At 32.7% G+C, this 17,104-nt stretch overlaps 1 protein-coding gene across 3 annotated transcripts in view; it reads right to left on the minus strand.

Moving 5' to 3' along the window:
* Positions 1–17,104, minus strand: part of FSTL5 (follistatin like 5) — a 275,951-nt gene that overhangs the window by 223,345 nt on the left and 35,502 nt on the right. For all 3 annotated transcript variants that reach the window (XM_036382231.2, XM_036382232.2, XM_036382229.2), the window contains exon 3: positions 7,126–7,159. In XM_036382231.2, the coding sequence (XP_036238124.1) occupies positions 7,126–7,159 (34 nt within the window). The remainder of the gene's footprint in view (positions 1–7,125; positions 7,160–17,104) is intronic.

The raw sequence follows: 17,104 nt of genomic DNA on the forward strand, positions 1-17,104 counted from the left end.
ATTTTCACTATAACATTCAAGTTAAACAGTAGCTACACTTATATGGAAGCTTAAAAAAAAAATCAAACTGTATTGCTATTCAAAGTCTTTTATGGGTCACACAACATTAAAATTCAGACTACCAATGCATTTAAATTTAAATAACCAAAATTGCTACATTCATCCTCTGAGTGACTTCTTTTAAGATAGTAAGGTCTTAATAGGAATGAATATGTATTCCAGTCAGTATTCAGCACTCCCCTCCCCTGCCAGTGCTGAATCTCTTCTCCACTGTATCTGTTCAAGTTAAATGTTTGTGCACTACAGAGAGAAACTTCATGAATACCACTGAACTTATTCTCTCTTGTCAAGTTCACAATGTCTGCTTTGAAGTAGATTTAATAATTTAACAGAATGCGACTTAAATTTTAGGAGGACACAGATGAATATTTTGCAAAAAAACAAAACAGGGATACCAATCTCTTATGTTAGCTCTATTATCCTACTACATGCAGAAATAACCATTGCATCTCTTGTTGGAATAGATATTCATATTGGAGAAGAGTTCTTGTATGGGATTTTGACACAGACCATATTTTTCCCTTCCAAATTTCTCAATGTCATGAATATTACATATGAGAAGAAAACCAAACTCAGATGTACATTTTCCTGCTGTAAAGAAAATCCAGAGAAGAAAGAAATTATTTGTATGTATAACTTTTAAAGCTGCTAACAAGTCAGGCACGAAGAATTTCATCCTTTCATGAATGCAATAGACACAGTTGTAGAATATTTTTGCTTTCATATTTTCTCCACTATCATTATATATACATTGTTACATAACATATATAGGATCATCTTTATATAAATTATACATAATAAGTATCAGTAGTTATCTCTGTAATCATTATCAGAATATATGTTTTAAAAAGTGGTTTTAAAAGAGCCACATAGTTTTAAAAAGTGGCAATGGAAAGTAGAAATAATGGATATGATTTTAAGAAAAATTAAAGATGCATCTGATTATTCCAATTGATTTTTCGAATATACACTGACAGCCTTGAATTTTTGCATAATTAAAAATTTCTTTTTTAGTCTCAGAGCAAAAATGGACTTGGAAACATTGCAGCCAAGCAATATAAAGATGGAAATAACTCCTCTGTGAAAATGCAGACATAATTTGTAAGAAAACACTCAAGAAACTCCATGTGATACTGTTCCTCCCCTGACACTAACACAATAAAACGGCAGACAATTTTTCCCTAGTATGGAATGTAGGTCTAGAATTTATCTTAATGTAAATGCTGCAATTTTGTAAAATAAATGCACCATGTTGTATTCACTTGTTATTACTTTAGCCTTCTTAATTAATTTCTTGACAAAGATAAAGTGTGTTTATGTTTACCTCAAGAAAACAACTAGTGAGGCCATATTTGTGCAGTTTACACTGTTTATGTCCATGGCATTACAGTGGTAGCAAGTCTGACCAGGTTAATGTACAAATACTGTGCTGTATTGACAGATAGATATCAAAACTGGATTTCAGCATTGTCAAATAATGCTTTGCTTAAAAGAAATAAGAAAACATTTTCATAAATCTCTATGTACAGTAGAGACCTTGCTCTGGGTGTATACTTTCTGTGTCAGGTAATCACACTGTTACCAAAGATACTACCTAGAACTGATATCTGACACTGATTTACACACTTTACTTTCTAAAAATGAGCTTCAAGTATGCTGAAAAATAAACTCTAAGATTAACTGTTATACTAAAATTATTTTCACACATGCATACATTTGTTTATTTTAAATGCATTTCATAATCTGAACTGATTCAGACCTTACCATTGTAATTTCTATAAATGTTAATCATGGTAAAGCCATTCCAATATAGTAATAAAGAAAGAACACTCCAAAGCATTCAGTTAATAACACTATGTCTGTAGATGTTTTGTAAGAAAGGGAAAAGAGAATTATTCAGGTGCAAAACAGAACTCCATTTCTTATGAAAATTCTTAAGTAACAAAGAGATTTGAGTTTCAGTTGACCAGGCCTTGGAGGAGAAAGGAACAGGAAAAGGGGATAGGATTTGGCACACTTAACTCAAAAATCCTCATACAACTCTTCAAAGTTTATTCACTCAGGTAAATTAGAACATAATGACAAAGAAAAAACTCCAGAACAAAAACCATAGGTCAGAGTGGACCAAAATTTACCAACCTTTTGCTGTTACACATATTCTCTAAAATACATTTTTTTCTGAAATGTACTGATCTAGTACAGAAGCTACCAGAGCATAACAAACTAAAACATTTGTCAATTCAGTCCAGGAGGATTCCAGTTCAGATTCTAACCACACAGAATTAATAGAGGTCTGTTGAAAAACAAATTAAGTATAATTTGTTCAGTTATTTTAATATAATAATTATATTATTAATCTATCATACATTATTACATACAATATTATAGTATAATATTTATACTTATTATATTAATATAATATTATTCTAATTATTATACTATTTTTAATGATGCTTGAGTAGACAAACTGAATCACTGGATACATTACAGAATGTAATGAACTGTATTTTTTGCCATAGTTAATGGTCTTAGCATGAAAAAGGATGACCGTATCATGTATTCTGCATCAGAACATGCATAGCTTTGTCCATTACCAAGAGTAATAACTAATAACAGCCAGACATATTGCAGAATAGATCCAACAGTTTGTTCACCCACTGGCATTTGAGAGTATCTCCAGACACAATTTCCCTTTTACAAGTTATTATTCAAATAAGGCCTTACTGATTTTGTCCCTTAAATACCCTAAATTTTAAAATTTCTTAAGTTTTTTCCATTTCTTCTTGTCTTACATTCATGAGTGCATAGAAAAAGATTACACCAATCTGAGATTTCAGAAAAGACCAGGAATGTTGTGAAGGTATGCTAACTATTTAAAGAGGAAAAAGCAAGTAAGATATGCAGGTGATGCCTTTATGATTTCCTCTCTAATTTTGATAGCTAAAGATTAAAAAAGGAACAGATGTTTGTTAATGATATCAGAGGAGTCAGGCAATATGTTCATAATCATAGATAATTATGTTTTTGAAACTAATTTGTGAGTCAATAATGGTATTACATTCAGATTATTAAGGTAAGCATAAAGTGAGAAGTATTGAGTACAATTAGAAACTCAAGTTGTAATTAAAATTATGTCTGTCAAAATTCTCTAAATGGTTGAATTTTGAGTGCTAGTGATGTTCAAAGCTCATATGAATAGTAGCTAGCAAACATTTTAAAACATCCTATACAGCTTGTATGCTACACCTCAACAGGTGCTCTTAACTAAAGAAAAAAATTCTTCAAATTAATATTATTAAAATTATTTGCATGCACACTTTGAAAATGTTATGAAAAGTGTGTATTTTCCAAATCTTAGGTGGAGCACTTTTTCTATCTTTCTAAAGGTGTTCTTTAAGTTGCTAGAAGTATTAGGCAAAGTTACACTATTGTATCATTGCTCAATATCAACACAACAACTGCCTTACTCTTGGCCTAAATTCAGACATTTTTCTGATTTTGCTGGTGGCTTTTTAGGAATATATTACTCATTGTTTCTCTATTCTGAAATAATATTTTAATTCTCAACAAAAAAAAATTATTGTACTGTAATTCAAACTATTACTAAGCTTAGGGACTGATCTGAAACGCTACCAGTTAACAGAAATATTTTTGTGTCTCGTCATTTCCTGTGTTCCAGTGTTTTTTCTTTGAAAAGGAATTGAGATGCCTTTAAGATTTGGCAAATAGTTAAAATGGGTCAACCTTCTGGTACTTCAGAAGTAAAATTTTTTCAGAATAATATTGTCAGAAACTATTTCTACTTTAAAGTTTATAACGTTATTTATTAAAAGCACATTAGTGTCTCCAAAGTCAAACATAGGCTGGGAAGAAATTCTGCACATTGCTTAAATGTAACAAAATTTCTGATGTTTCCAAATCATCACAAAAACTTTCTATTTTATCTTCCACTACAGGTTTGGAAACAAAACATTCTTTTGTCTGAAGGAGTTAACTCTGGAAAACAAAGGTAAGGAAGGTCAAATGGGACTTCAACTAGCCATTAAAAGTTAGCAAGGTTTGGTTGGTAATTGCCTTGTTATTTCTTTCACATCACAGAAGTATTATAAAACTAATTTCATTTGTGTTTTGCCCAGGTGATAATCATTTTCACATACAAAAAATTCTCAGAAGAATAAGGAAGTTTGCCAACATACATTAAAACTGTAAAACATTAACATAGTGTTTTACATAAAAGTAGTGTTGCTTTTCTCAAGCAGCGTACAAAAAGATCTGTTACCTGTTAAGTAAAACAGGAAAAAGAATATCACAGATCAGAAAGAGATGGGACTAGTGTCAGAACAGGGGGTGTTTGAGTATTGGCTTATATTCTGATGTGATTGACTTAGAGGCTGAAAAAAGAAGCAACAGATGGGAAAAACAAACAGTTCAGAAATGTATCAGGAGGAAAAAAATGCTAGAGAACAATAAAAACATACTTACTAAAATAAAAATAGGAATCAGATGTATTTTATAGCAATTATTTTATAAATTAGTTAAAATGAAAATTCATAGGTATTTATAATGTAATAAAAGATGCAGAATGCTCCTTTATACTAATATATTGATCCTGCTGAAGTCAAAAAGCATTTGCCTTGAATTATGCTGCAATATCCTCCCCTCTTAAAAATACAATCTAATGAAATTATTCATAAAAATTAGATACTGAACTACTGACTTCAACAGAAGTTATAAGGCACAACAGAGACATCAGCTTTTCACTTGCTAATGATGAACTTGCCCTCTGAATTATGAGGACAAGACTGCTTCTGAAAGCATCAGAACTGTTAAGAAACCACAGAAAACTTTTTGTCCTTTTGCCATATGAAGCGGCTGAAATATGTAGAGCGTAAGGAATATTGTTAGAAACCCATCCCAAGAAGTTGAGGAAAATTTTCCTATCTCAGAAGAACATATGCAGAGCACAAAACATTTAGATACTGCATACAAACCACAGTTACTTGTTGACAAGACAAAAATGCTTATGCTGAAACATTTATTTAGTCCTGTTTCATCTGAATCAACCAGTATTTTAAATAGAAAGAATTTTAAGATTTTATATGCTGTAACTGAAATAAAAATACCTTCCTGAAACTTTGAATTACATGGATAAGGAACACATGAAAACAAATAAATTCAAAGAATATGAAAAGAGAACACCACAAAAAACTCAATAATAAACTCACCTCAAAATAGCATTATGCAATAAAGTATATCTGTAGATATATATATATATGTTTCAAAGACTGCTCTGTGCATAATTAGTCTTCCAGACCACTGAAATCTTCCAAGTTGAATTGTCAGTTTAGGCAGAGACAAACATATCTTGCAGGAAATTTTGTAGGTTAAATATTTCCTGAAGTGATGTTACAGATAAAATCACAACAAATTTTGTGCAGCTCAGCACCAATACCACTGCCTAGCTGGAGAAAATGGATATCTCCCTTCAAGTAGAGTTTAATGGCTTCCTTTTGTGGAAGGTGTGGACAACACTTGGCAATCTTTTGAAAATTGTTTCCCTGGTTAGTTCACTAAAATAACTGCTAATGAATAAGATGGGCACTTCCATCCAGCTCATTACTTTGTTCCTACTTTTACTTGTTGCTCACGTACATACCATGATGACCACCTGGCAACGGGCATGGGGTGGGGTGTGTGAGAAAGACTCAAACATCATAAATAACTGACATAAAACATAAAAATCCACAAAGAATGGCCCATTTCAGAATCCTTTAGCACTGACAAATAATTTATTCCTGTAATCTGATCTGAGTTGTCACAGTCTTTTTTATAATTTGTATTAAGTCATCAGACAAGAAAGCATTTTGAACAATATATCATGAATACACTCACTACATCTAGAGAAGATTCACCTTTATATTGTATTACCTCTGAAAATGAAATTATAAATCACAAATGGGTGGAAAATAAAGGGGATTTTTTGGTTTAATTATTTTTCCCATCCACACTCTTCAACCAAAGGACCATAGGTCATTCAGATGATGTAAATTATGATATCATCATAAACAATTCAATTGTCCTGACACAGCTCCAATCAACCATCAGCTTTAGCTTGGCTTTAGATGCTTGTGTTTATCCTCCATGTGAGAGAAAGGAAGAAAATTGAGATGAATGAGTACTGTGATACATAAATAACTGAATTAAGAACAGCTAACTCAGGTGATATGATTACATATTACTTCCTTAGGTAATAAAAAAGATATAGGTTGGTTTGTCACTTAATTCCCTCCTCTCTTTGCAACATTTAACTGGTTCTCTTTCTCCTATCCTCACCTTGTTTCCCTTTTAAAGTATCTCATATCCTATCTCTATAAAAAACTAAAGTATCAAGCAAACAAGCTCTGCCACCACTGGCAATTTTGCTTTTCATTGCTTGCTTAGTAATTTCTAATGAAGAGGTTTCAATGGTCTCTCTCTTAACATACTTTCTTCTGGAAAAAAAAAAGGTGTGAAATCTAACTTGAGTTTTGGAAGTCTTAATATTCTTGATAAAATGTTGTTTCTTTAACCTGGATATTCTATTTCAGAGAGTGCTTAGACACTGGCACAGAGTAAGGTGCAGTGAAAACATAAATTGTACACAAAGACCACCCACAACGCTTGCTTTGCAAGGCAACCTATTAAGGACATGACTAATTTGTGCACAAATTGGAATCACACCCAGTTTCAGATCTACTGAATGGAAAGGGAGAAGCTAAATTCATGGTACTGATGTTTTATGGAAGGATAATAACCAGCCATAGTCAAGGACGCGAACTTGGTGAGAAACTGTGCAACCCATCCCATCCAGAGTGCAGCAACCAGTGTTGTTCATCTCAGGGTTCCAAACATAGTAGCTAATACATTTACTTTCTAAATTTCAATCCCTTTCCTAAATAAATATTTGTCATTTCAAATGCTAAAATACTTAGCAAACAATCCATCTGGATTTTTTTTACCAAAAATGAATGCTACCTTTGTGAAAATTATAAGAATGTCCATATTTTGAAAACAATTGGCACTTACCTTTATTTCTTGAGCTTTCATGGTTCTTTTCCTGCTGCAATTAAGAGAAAAAAAAATATTAATTTCATAATTATTTATCACAAAATCATAGACATACATGACCCAAATGAGACAGTGTAGTTCCTCCTCCATCCTGCTCCAAAGTAAAATCAACTACACACTTTGCCTGATGCCCAAAGAGTCCTAATAAACCCATTTTTAAACTAGTGTTTTTCACTTTTTTTTTCCCCTCCCACAATGACTGGGATTAAGTGCTGGAACACATAACCCAATGAGGCCATGCAGTCGCTGTCACTTGACCTCTGTCTTGGGAGATGTTCATAATGCAACTGCAAAGGCCCTGTAAAACTGATATTTGCCCCATGATGTAATTTTCAAGCATGAAAATTTACTCAAGGTAGTAATCTGCCCCAAAATTTCAAACTTCAATTTTACACAATATTTGCTCAAAAAAATGCTCTTTATTTTGGGTATTGCAATTCTTCAAATATTTGCTACTATATAAATTTATGCCAGTAAAAATAGCATTAGGAATAGGCTAAATGCAAAACACTTCTAAATTTTTAAGCATTTTAGCTTTTGATAACAGAGAGAGTGTGCTGATTACCCTCAGTACTAATTGCAGTTTTATTTTACCTATAAACACCAAGGATTGTTATTACTGTGGTCATAACAGTTTCATTTAGTCTTAAAAGCATCCAGACTGTACATAGAAATCTATAGAAAGAAGTTAATACTTCTACACCAATACATATGTCCTTTAACAGCATATCTGCTAATATTTTCTAATTCACAGGGACATGGAAATGTTTAGTTAATGTTAACTTGAGCATAAGGCCATCTTATCCTCAAACGAGTAAAACATATTGTTCCAATATTTTTAATTGTGTGAAATAATAAATAATATGGCTAGTGATGCAGTATTTTTGTTGTTCCCTGCAAACAAATCTTACAAATCTATGTCAATGATTCTTTTCTTGTTTCTTTTCAAACAAATAAGTGTATTAAAACTTGTATGCATTTGGAAAATATGTCTTCAAATTTCTCCATGACTACATTAGAAACACTAATAAGATATTAAAAAAAGGAAAAAATTCATTATCAGTAAAATGTGATGTACTAGATATTTTTAGTATTTCCTAAACCAAACGAATGGTATTTCCTGAAATACTGGATATGATGTGCTGAATTTACCAGAATCAATTTTTATGCCATTCTGATTTTCATCCTATACTAAATTTAAAGCAATAGTTTTAGTATTACTGAATTTCTTTTGCATTTCATTTTACACGACAGTCACCATTTGGTTTAGAGGATCTGTCTAGTACTTTCTTCAAGTCTTCTGAAGGAAAACTTGCTTGCAATTTTTATTTTATATATCCTTAGAAGTCACGCAGTGAAACTTAGCCTTTAATAGGCCAGTGCAAACTCAGAGAATCTTGTTAATGATAAGAAATCTACACTTATTAAAATATCAACCAACCACCAAGATTTAGAGTCAAGGTGTAGCCAAGTTGTGTTAGCATTTCCAATAGTGCAATTTTATGGGTTCCACAGACACTGCTCAGTTCCCCAAAACTCACTAGTCTTTTCTCCCTTTAATTTGAAATCAGAAGAATGGAATTTTTTGCCAACAAAGCTGCAATAGATTCTAAAGACTTAATCCAATAACTGATGCTAGATCAGAGCAGCCTTACAGGAAAGCAACATTAAAAGTCAAATACTGATATCAAAGGAGAAGAGAAACACTAATGAGGATGAGAATTACTTTTTAGGAAGAAGAGAATGCAACAAACTTGGCAAAGTTTAGAGTAGAAACAAAAGGATTTAGATGAAATTCAAACATTAAAAAAAAAAACCAGATTGCGGGGGTTTTTTTATTGAACTGTGTTAAGATTTCAAGGAAAGGAGGCATTAACTGAAAATATCTTTTCAGACCTTTTTTTTCTAATATCTTTATTTCCTTAATTTCAGCTCAAGATTTTGGAGCAAATTTTCATGGCTTAGCTTTCTCAAAACACTCAAATTTTAGTTCTGAGCTGCCATTCAAACTAGAAAGAAAAGACTTTCCTAACAGATCTAAGACCAGACTCAGAGTGATATTCCTTGGGCCAAGATGCTTGGTAGCAGCAAAGAGCACTCACATAGAAAGAAAAGTCTCTATGCCTCAAGTTATTTCAAAATTAACCAGTGATTAGACTAGGTGCAACATCTCTGAACTCAGAAAACAGTTTTCTGTCAAGAGAAATCTTGCTAGATAAGACTTTTCAACAGAAAACACAGAGTTAAAAAATGCAGACAAGCTTATACTGAGGGTGAATTAAATCCAGATTCCTCCTTGATATTGAAAGATAAATTATGTGAAATATTTTCTGTAGAAAATCAGTGAGAAGCAATGAATTATGCTAGTCACCCAACGTTAAAAGCACCTGTAACTTAAAAAAATTCATTTCAGATGCTCAGGGAAATAGGAATTGCTCATCCTCATGGGAAACACGAAACAAATAAAATTTTCAGGGTCCTGGAATTTGAGAGAGGTGAAAGAACTATTGAAACTTGCAGTATGGTTCATAATGAATAAATTGTTCATAATGGCATTTATTTCCATCTGCATTTGTGCAGTGGGCGAGGATTTTAATACTTGTTGGCCTGAAAACAACAAAATTTTACCCGCTTATATTAGACAATATACGTGTCTAATACATAAATGTGCAAGCATCACAGTATTAAGTAAAACATATTTGTGTATAAACACATGTGTGGAGGACTTTATAAAACTACTATTACACACATTTCTGTTCTTTTTCCCCTGTACTGCATTATGATATATAAACAAAATATTTCTACCCAACGTTAACAATCAAAAATGATATATAAATAAATTTTATATAAATACACACACAAACACACATATATATATATATATATATATCATCATTTATTTAGTCATTCTGGATCTATGTGTCTAGAATGATTATGTGAACTACAATGCCATATTGGTACCTATTGATTTGTAACAAAACCATCTGTAACAAAACCAACCATTTTGCATTCTAGGATATTTTTATCAGCTTGAATATAGCAAAATACTTTTGAGTTTAACACTGTCCAAACAAATTATTCAGATAGGTTGAATCGCATTTTATGGCTCTGTGTTGCATTACAGTGTATCAGCCTGATGAAATGTACCAATGCAGAACATATTAGAACTGTAAAGAAACCTTTCTTGTGCCCAAAAGGCTGAATTTAAAGTAAACTTTTCATGGAGACAATGTCAGATTTTTTGTTATGTTTGTGAACTGACAACTATCACAGATGGTTGACCATAAAAATTACTATTGCTACAAATCGTAAGTCAGAAACTATTTCCAATATAAATCAAATGAGGCTCTGCAAAGAAACTTATTTAAATATACACAAATATTTTTCCAAGGTATAAAAGCTCCTTTTCTAGTGCTATTTTTTGTCTTAATACACAAACACTATCAACATCTCTTAAAACATTTTGATATCATTATTCAGAAATATCATGTTTGCTAAATAAGTTTGGCATAGTATCAAGTCTTATTTAGAATACTTCACATTAGCAATAAGGGGTGTAGAGAAGGATGATCAAAGGGACTCTTAAATTACCAAGAAGGTACAGAGCTATTTATTAAAAAGACCAGAGCTGATATGTAAAGGTAGATGATATTCTAGGACTAAGAAAATACACCATCCACTGAAGAAAAAGTAAAGCTCATTTCTTAGTCTCATTTAAATATACATCATGCGAATATTGTTTGGTTTTTTCCCCTTTTTGAAAGAAAATTACTGTTTATAAACCTTGGATGTTGCACATAGAAGCATTCTGAATGCCACTTAATTCTATGTTTTTTAAAAGGCAAACCACATAACTGTATTTCATACAGAAGCTCACTTATGGCTCTGCCTGAATCATCTGCTGAGGATCTGGGTATGAGTCTGCCAGAGTTGGCTACTGATAAAGAAGAAGAGCCTTATTTTGTCTTTGGAAAACTCAGACAAAGCCTCCTTTGCTATGCTGGCTCTATTTAAAAAGTGGCTGCTGAATTAATCAAATTCCTAAAATAAACAAAGTACTAATTAGTATAAAGCATATGGTAGATTGTCCTTGACATGTGACAAACATTTAAAAAATTTAATAAGCATACACCATTAATTACAGAAGCTGATGAAAAAGAGTGTAAAGTTACTTGCTTTTCTAACATTTTATAATGAAAAGTTACCATTAGACATATAATAAAATATAGTTAAAATGCAGAAAATCAGTTTTGTGTTCATTATCTTTATGGCTAATTCTGCAGTAGGGGTACTATACAGATAATGATAACAATAATAATAATGGAATAATTTTTATTAAAGAAAAGATTTTGTTAAGAGAGGTATCAGAATAGTTATTATTGTTAAAACATGTACAAGCTATAGTAGCTGAATTAACAATATATTCACTTTAATTAATACAACAACTTTAATTACAAGAATTCTGAGTTACAAATGTACAGAAACCTTTTATTCATGGGTGAAATAGCAGCATGGTCACAGCCAGGGAGTACAAGCACACATACCGCACAAAGCAATCTGGTAAACTATTCTCAGACCCAATTTGATCAATGACATTAGGCTGAACATTTGTGTTTCAAAGAAGTTTTATAGAATCAGACTTCAGCAGACTCTTAGCAACAGCAGTACAATTGCAATTTAAACTAGAAATGCATGCAAAGGAGAAGCAATGACATTTACATTTGTAAAGCTGTTCTGTTAAGCAGCAGTAAGCAAGGCCTTGCTTACTATGGTAGGGAAGAAAGAATGCGCAAAAAGTGAACCATTCTCCTCTTGCTCTTGTCAGAATGCTATTTACTGCAGAAAGCTTTTTAGTTTAATGTTTCCAGCAGGATTCTTGAACTGGTATTCTGCATATACAGCCCAGTCTTCTTGGAGATTGCCACCATTTATAGCAGCAAATTCTGAGAAAATAATATGCCACAGGTCGTTCTTGTATTGATTAAGGAATCACATGAATATAAGATTGTGTGAAGGAAACAAGATGTGAAGCAAAGTTGCTAGGCAAAAATAAGGTACTATATAAAGCTGCTGAAGTGCTCAGAATTAATGGTGTTCCCAGAAATATTACTAAATATTAAAGTGTAAAGAAAAAGCCTTACAGGCCTGTGGAGAAACCCTGATGAAGTCTTGAATTCATGAATCTATATGAAAGCAACCCAACAGAATCTGGGGAGCCTCAATACAAGAGTGAAATGATTGCCATTAAAACCAAAACCAAACCAAGAAAAGCCCAGCCACAGAGATGGGAAGGGTAAACTGTGAAATACACTGATTTGGTTCTTGGTTTGCTGATTTAAGTCCCTGAGGAACATGAAGAACAATCTTGGCAGACCCAGGAAGGTGAGTTTGAAGTAGGTGCTCCTCTCTGCATGCAGATTACAATCACTTAAAAGCAAAGAGGAAGCAGAGAAGAAATAAAGGTATGAAAAAGTTCAACATCATCGTGTCTACGTCTACATCCTCTGAAGGAAAACTACCTCTAGACCAGGCTTCGACAAAGTGTGTGGTTTCTATGGATGCAAAGTGGACAGAAGTTGTACACAAAGATCCACAGGTTTTTCTATTCAGGCCTGTCTGACATAAAAGCAAATAACCTAGATGGTTGCAAGGGCATATATTATTCTCAAAGGCAGCCTCGGATCACGTAAAGCAGAGCAGACAAAGCCTTTGCCCTCAAGGTGAAACAGCTCTGGACTAAAGTTACTGTCTAAATCCCAATGTTTCTTCAGTACCAACAGAATTGAAGCAGCTTCCTCCTAATGACACAGTAATGCTGTTTGTACCAAATGTATGCACCAGGTATTGTGTTCTATGAAATAGCATTTCTTTTATAAAATAGGCAGAGTCAGTCAGATTAGTACATTTTCAAAGAAACAATTCCTTCTGGTAGGATTGTTCATGATCCATACAGACACATTTCCAAAACAATGCTAGTGTAAAAAGACCTGCCTGTAGCAGGCTGCAGGTAGCTCCCAAGACAAACAAGCACCCTACAGGACCTATAAGTTCTAATTACTCTTGCCTTGAAAGGCAGCTGAGTAGTATTTTAGGGTTTTAATTTCAAGGATTCTTATTTCAATGAGTCGTTGGGGTTAAGTAGCACTATAAAATTATCTTTTTTTTGTTGTTGTTGGGGTTTTTTTGTTTTGTTTTGTATTGGGTTTTTTTGTGTTTTTTTGCTTCCAATGTAATACCTTGTCCATGAGGAATCCTAATGATCCTACAGGCCCAATGAAACTGCAGTAAAAGGCCAAATATATATTCCTTCACTTTACTGAAGCAGAGAAAGTCCTGTTTTCCAAACCATGTCATTTTTCCACAATGAAAAAAAAATCTAATAAAATATAAAATATTCATGCTGACTTTAAGGATTAATTCTTCCATTTGCTGTTACCCTTCTATCCATACACCTCATTATCATCAATTGGCCTAGAACTGGTCACAGTTCTGAGCTGAATTCTGGAAAAAAAAACCCAATAGAACATGCACAGAAGGTTACTCTGCACAGATTTTTTAGGCATCTCACTCTTACAGAAATACAGTGGAACTATAGCTTCTTTAATATGATGTCTTCATACTTTGTTCTTTGATGATAGACCAAATACATTCAAAATTTATAAGCAGTTTCACAGCGCATGATAGGAAAGCATTCTACCAATTTTATACTGCTGTGCAGTGTTGCTGGTTTTATAATTCTTTAAGCATTAAGATGCTTAATGCATGGTTTAAGCAGCAGAAGTGGTGTATACTTTTGCATTAAAACATGTACTACTATGAACAAAACCACTTTAATACCGAAGATTTTTCAAGCCAATTTATGTAGCTAAATCCAGGCTACAGCTCTCCTTAGCTAAGCTGGAGGAGCTACGTGAATAAAGACATTACAGAAGTAATTACTGCTATTTGTGCATATTTTGCATTAAACTTTATATGCTCAGACACTCAGTGTAGTATTGCTTCCCCATCCATAGACAGCATAACAGGTACTTTCTTCAAGCCTACCAAGACAGTCAGTGAGGTGCTGCAGATGGATATACTTATATCATATAGCTCAGAATCATATTCAGTGAATATATATTTATTTTGCAATTATCTGAGAGCACTCTAGATTTGAATAGGCAAAGAAGAGGGAAAGAGATCTCCAAGAAGCAACACTTTAGCATAGTGAATTATCCCTGGAAATAGTAGGATACAGTATTTAACGGGTATTCTATTACCTTCCCTTTTGCATGAGTTACTAAAGCTCCAGGTACCCTCACAATTACTGAACAATAGTATATTTCCTGACAATATAATGCTACATAAAAAAAAGAAAGAGAAATTTAAAAAAAAAAAGCAAGCTACTATAGATGGATCCTAGCCACTTCCCAACGACATTAACGGAAGCAATTTGCCTAAAATCTCTATTCGTTTTTCTTTCTAAATTTCAGAGGTGGTTTTAAGTGTAATTTTCTAAAACCACATAATGTATTTTGCTTTTTATTATTCAGTCTGTCTGAGGCTCATTCAGATCTTATTTTTCCTCTTGGCAAATTTTTGTACAGATAGAAGAAAATCTACAGGAAGAATGACAATTAGAGATTATAGACATGAGAGCATAAACACCAATTACCTTCTTACAAAACAGGAATTCAAGTAATATTTAGTCTGCATTAAGACATAATTATGGGTAAAATTGTAGTCTGTCTACCAGTATTGATTAAAACCAGTATGCTGAAACACTGTTAGGTTACAAAGAGCTTGTTTCTACCATTCATCTTATAAGGGAAAATAAGGTAGCGTAACAAAGCAAAAGAGAAGTTCATGATATGAATATTAATCAATTGCAACTGCCCTTTTGTTAAGTGTTCAACTCTATGTTTGAGGAATACATTCATTTAAACCATAGTTTTGATGAAAGGTTATATCATATTACCTACCATGTGACATTTAGGAAACTAGAAAGTAAAATTAGGATTGTATTTTCTTCTACTGAATCTTAGAAAACTCAGGATTAACTCAGTATTTGATTGGTGAATTTCAACTTATTTTTCAAAATTAATTATGAAGTGCAGCTATATACTCTGCAGATATACTAACAATTGTTTGCAGCTTTTCTACTGTGCAGTAGGCAATGTACTGTAAAGCTTTTAGTTATTTTCTCTTGGCATTCATGTTGGGAACAATTAGCTAAGAAAAATAGGTTGCAGAGAGCTGAAATAACAATGTAATAAATAGCTGAAGTTCTAATCTAATTGGTATTTCATTTTTAATTACAGTTCCTTTATATATGTGTGTATATATATATATATATATAAAACACATTTATTTTTCTTCCCTGTTTTTAACTCATACAAAAATAAACAAGATTTTGTAAACAAAATAAACAAAAATAAAGTAGATTTTGTTATGAATAATAAACTTTAAATAATTTCCTGAAAATATTTCCTCATACCAAACCAATGAGTCTGAATTTATTTCACCGAATGATGGAGTAGGTCCCAGGAAGCAGCCACCAAAGAAACATGACAGATAAATCCAAATGGTAATCTCTGTTCTTTACTAATTGCTAATTATAAACTACCAAAAGAAATTTTTGAAAATATGAAGGATAGAAAAATATTTGAAGATTCAGTGAGTTCTTTGAAAGGCATGCTTTACTCATGCCTCACTTAAGAGAAGGAATGAAGGAACAATTAAAGAAATAGGTGAGCTTTATATGGAAAGTCAGACTGACCAATGCAATGTTTTCTCAAATCTTTATAAAAATACCACTAACTGTCTGTTGCAGGTGGGATTAGTCCTTTACTGTTTTGGGGATCAGCTTATTAGCTTATTATCAGTAATACAGTAGTTATTATTAATTTCAGAATTGTAGCATCGAGTTATGTAACACCAAATAATGACACATATACCAACAAGTTGAATACATTCTATTAAGACTATGTAATATTAGTGCTTTATTACTTGCATTGATGTATGACAATAATCCTCAGGTAAGAGTAATAGAAAGTAATGGAATTTTCATGAAACATTAGTGAAATAAAAATTCCACTGATGCCTCAAGAGAGTGATAAGCCTTGCTTATCCCTAGAAAATAGACTTGAATTATAGGCTGCTTATTCCAGGTTACATAAGCAGAGTTATAATCAATACATAAAACAAATTACTAATAATTTTTGTTGGGTTTGTTTTCATTGGAAGAAGGGGCACAGAATAAGCTTGTTAGAGTTTTCTTACTTCAAATACTATTTTGTTAGAATGCATTGGGCAGGGGAATTCAATTCCATAAAGTTGTTTGACAGAACTGACAATGAACATTAAGCAGGATGCTCAGAGGACTGAAGCACCTCCCCAGTGAAGACAGGCTGAGAGACTTGGGGTTTTTCAGCCCACAGAGAAGACAGTGGGGTTGCAACTAGCTGATCTTTAAGATAGGTTCAAGGCCAAACCATTCTATGATTCTGTGAGCAGTTTTCTGTGAAGTCAAATAGCAACATTTTTGTATTAGTAAAGTTTGGGAGAGCTTTGTTTTGAATATTATGCTTTAGGCATTGAGCTTCCATGTTCTTAACACTATAGTTCTTTAACAGTAGTTGTATCAAGGCATAACAATAAGAAAAAAGATGTAATTGGACATCTTTTCATTAGGCTATCATTAAGCTCTCCATTTTCTTTGTGTCAGGCCTAAGCACAGATACCAAAACCTTAAAGGTTTTCTATGGGTATCCTATCCTTTAGCCTCATTTTTTGAAAGCAGACTGGGGCTTTTTGATGCTGTTATTACTGCTGCTGTTTGGGTTTTCATCATAATGGAAAAAAAATCTGAAACTGAAAGACATCACATTCCCTTAGCTCATGGTTGAAGAGATTTGAATATTCTGATGGATGTAGTGCCTTGTCTGGTATGATTTAC

Source organism: Molothrus ater, chromosome 4, assembly GCF_012460135.2.
Source record: "Molothrus ater isolate BHLD 08-10-18 breed brown headed cowbird chromosome 4, BPBGC_Mater_1.1, whole genome shotgun sequence".
Classification (NCBI taxonomy): domain Eukaryota; kingdom Metazoa; phylum Chordata; class Aves; order Passeriformes; family Icteridae; genus Molothrus; species Molothrus ater.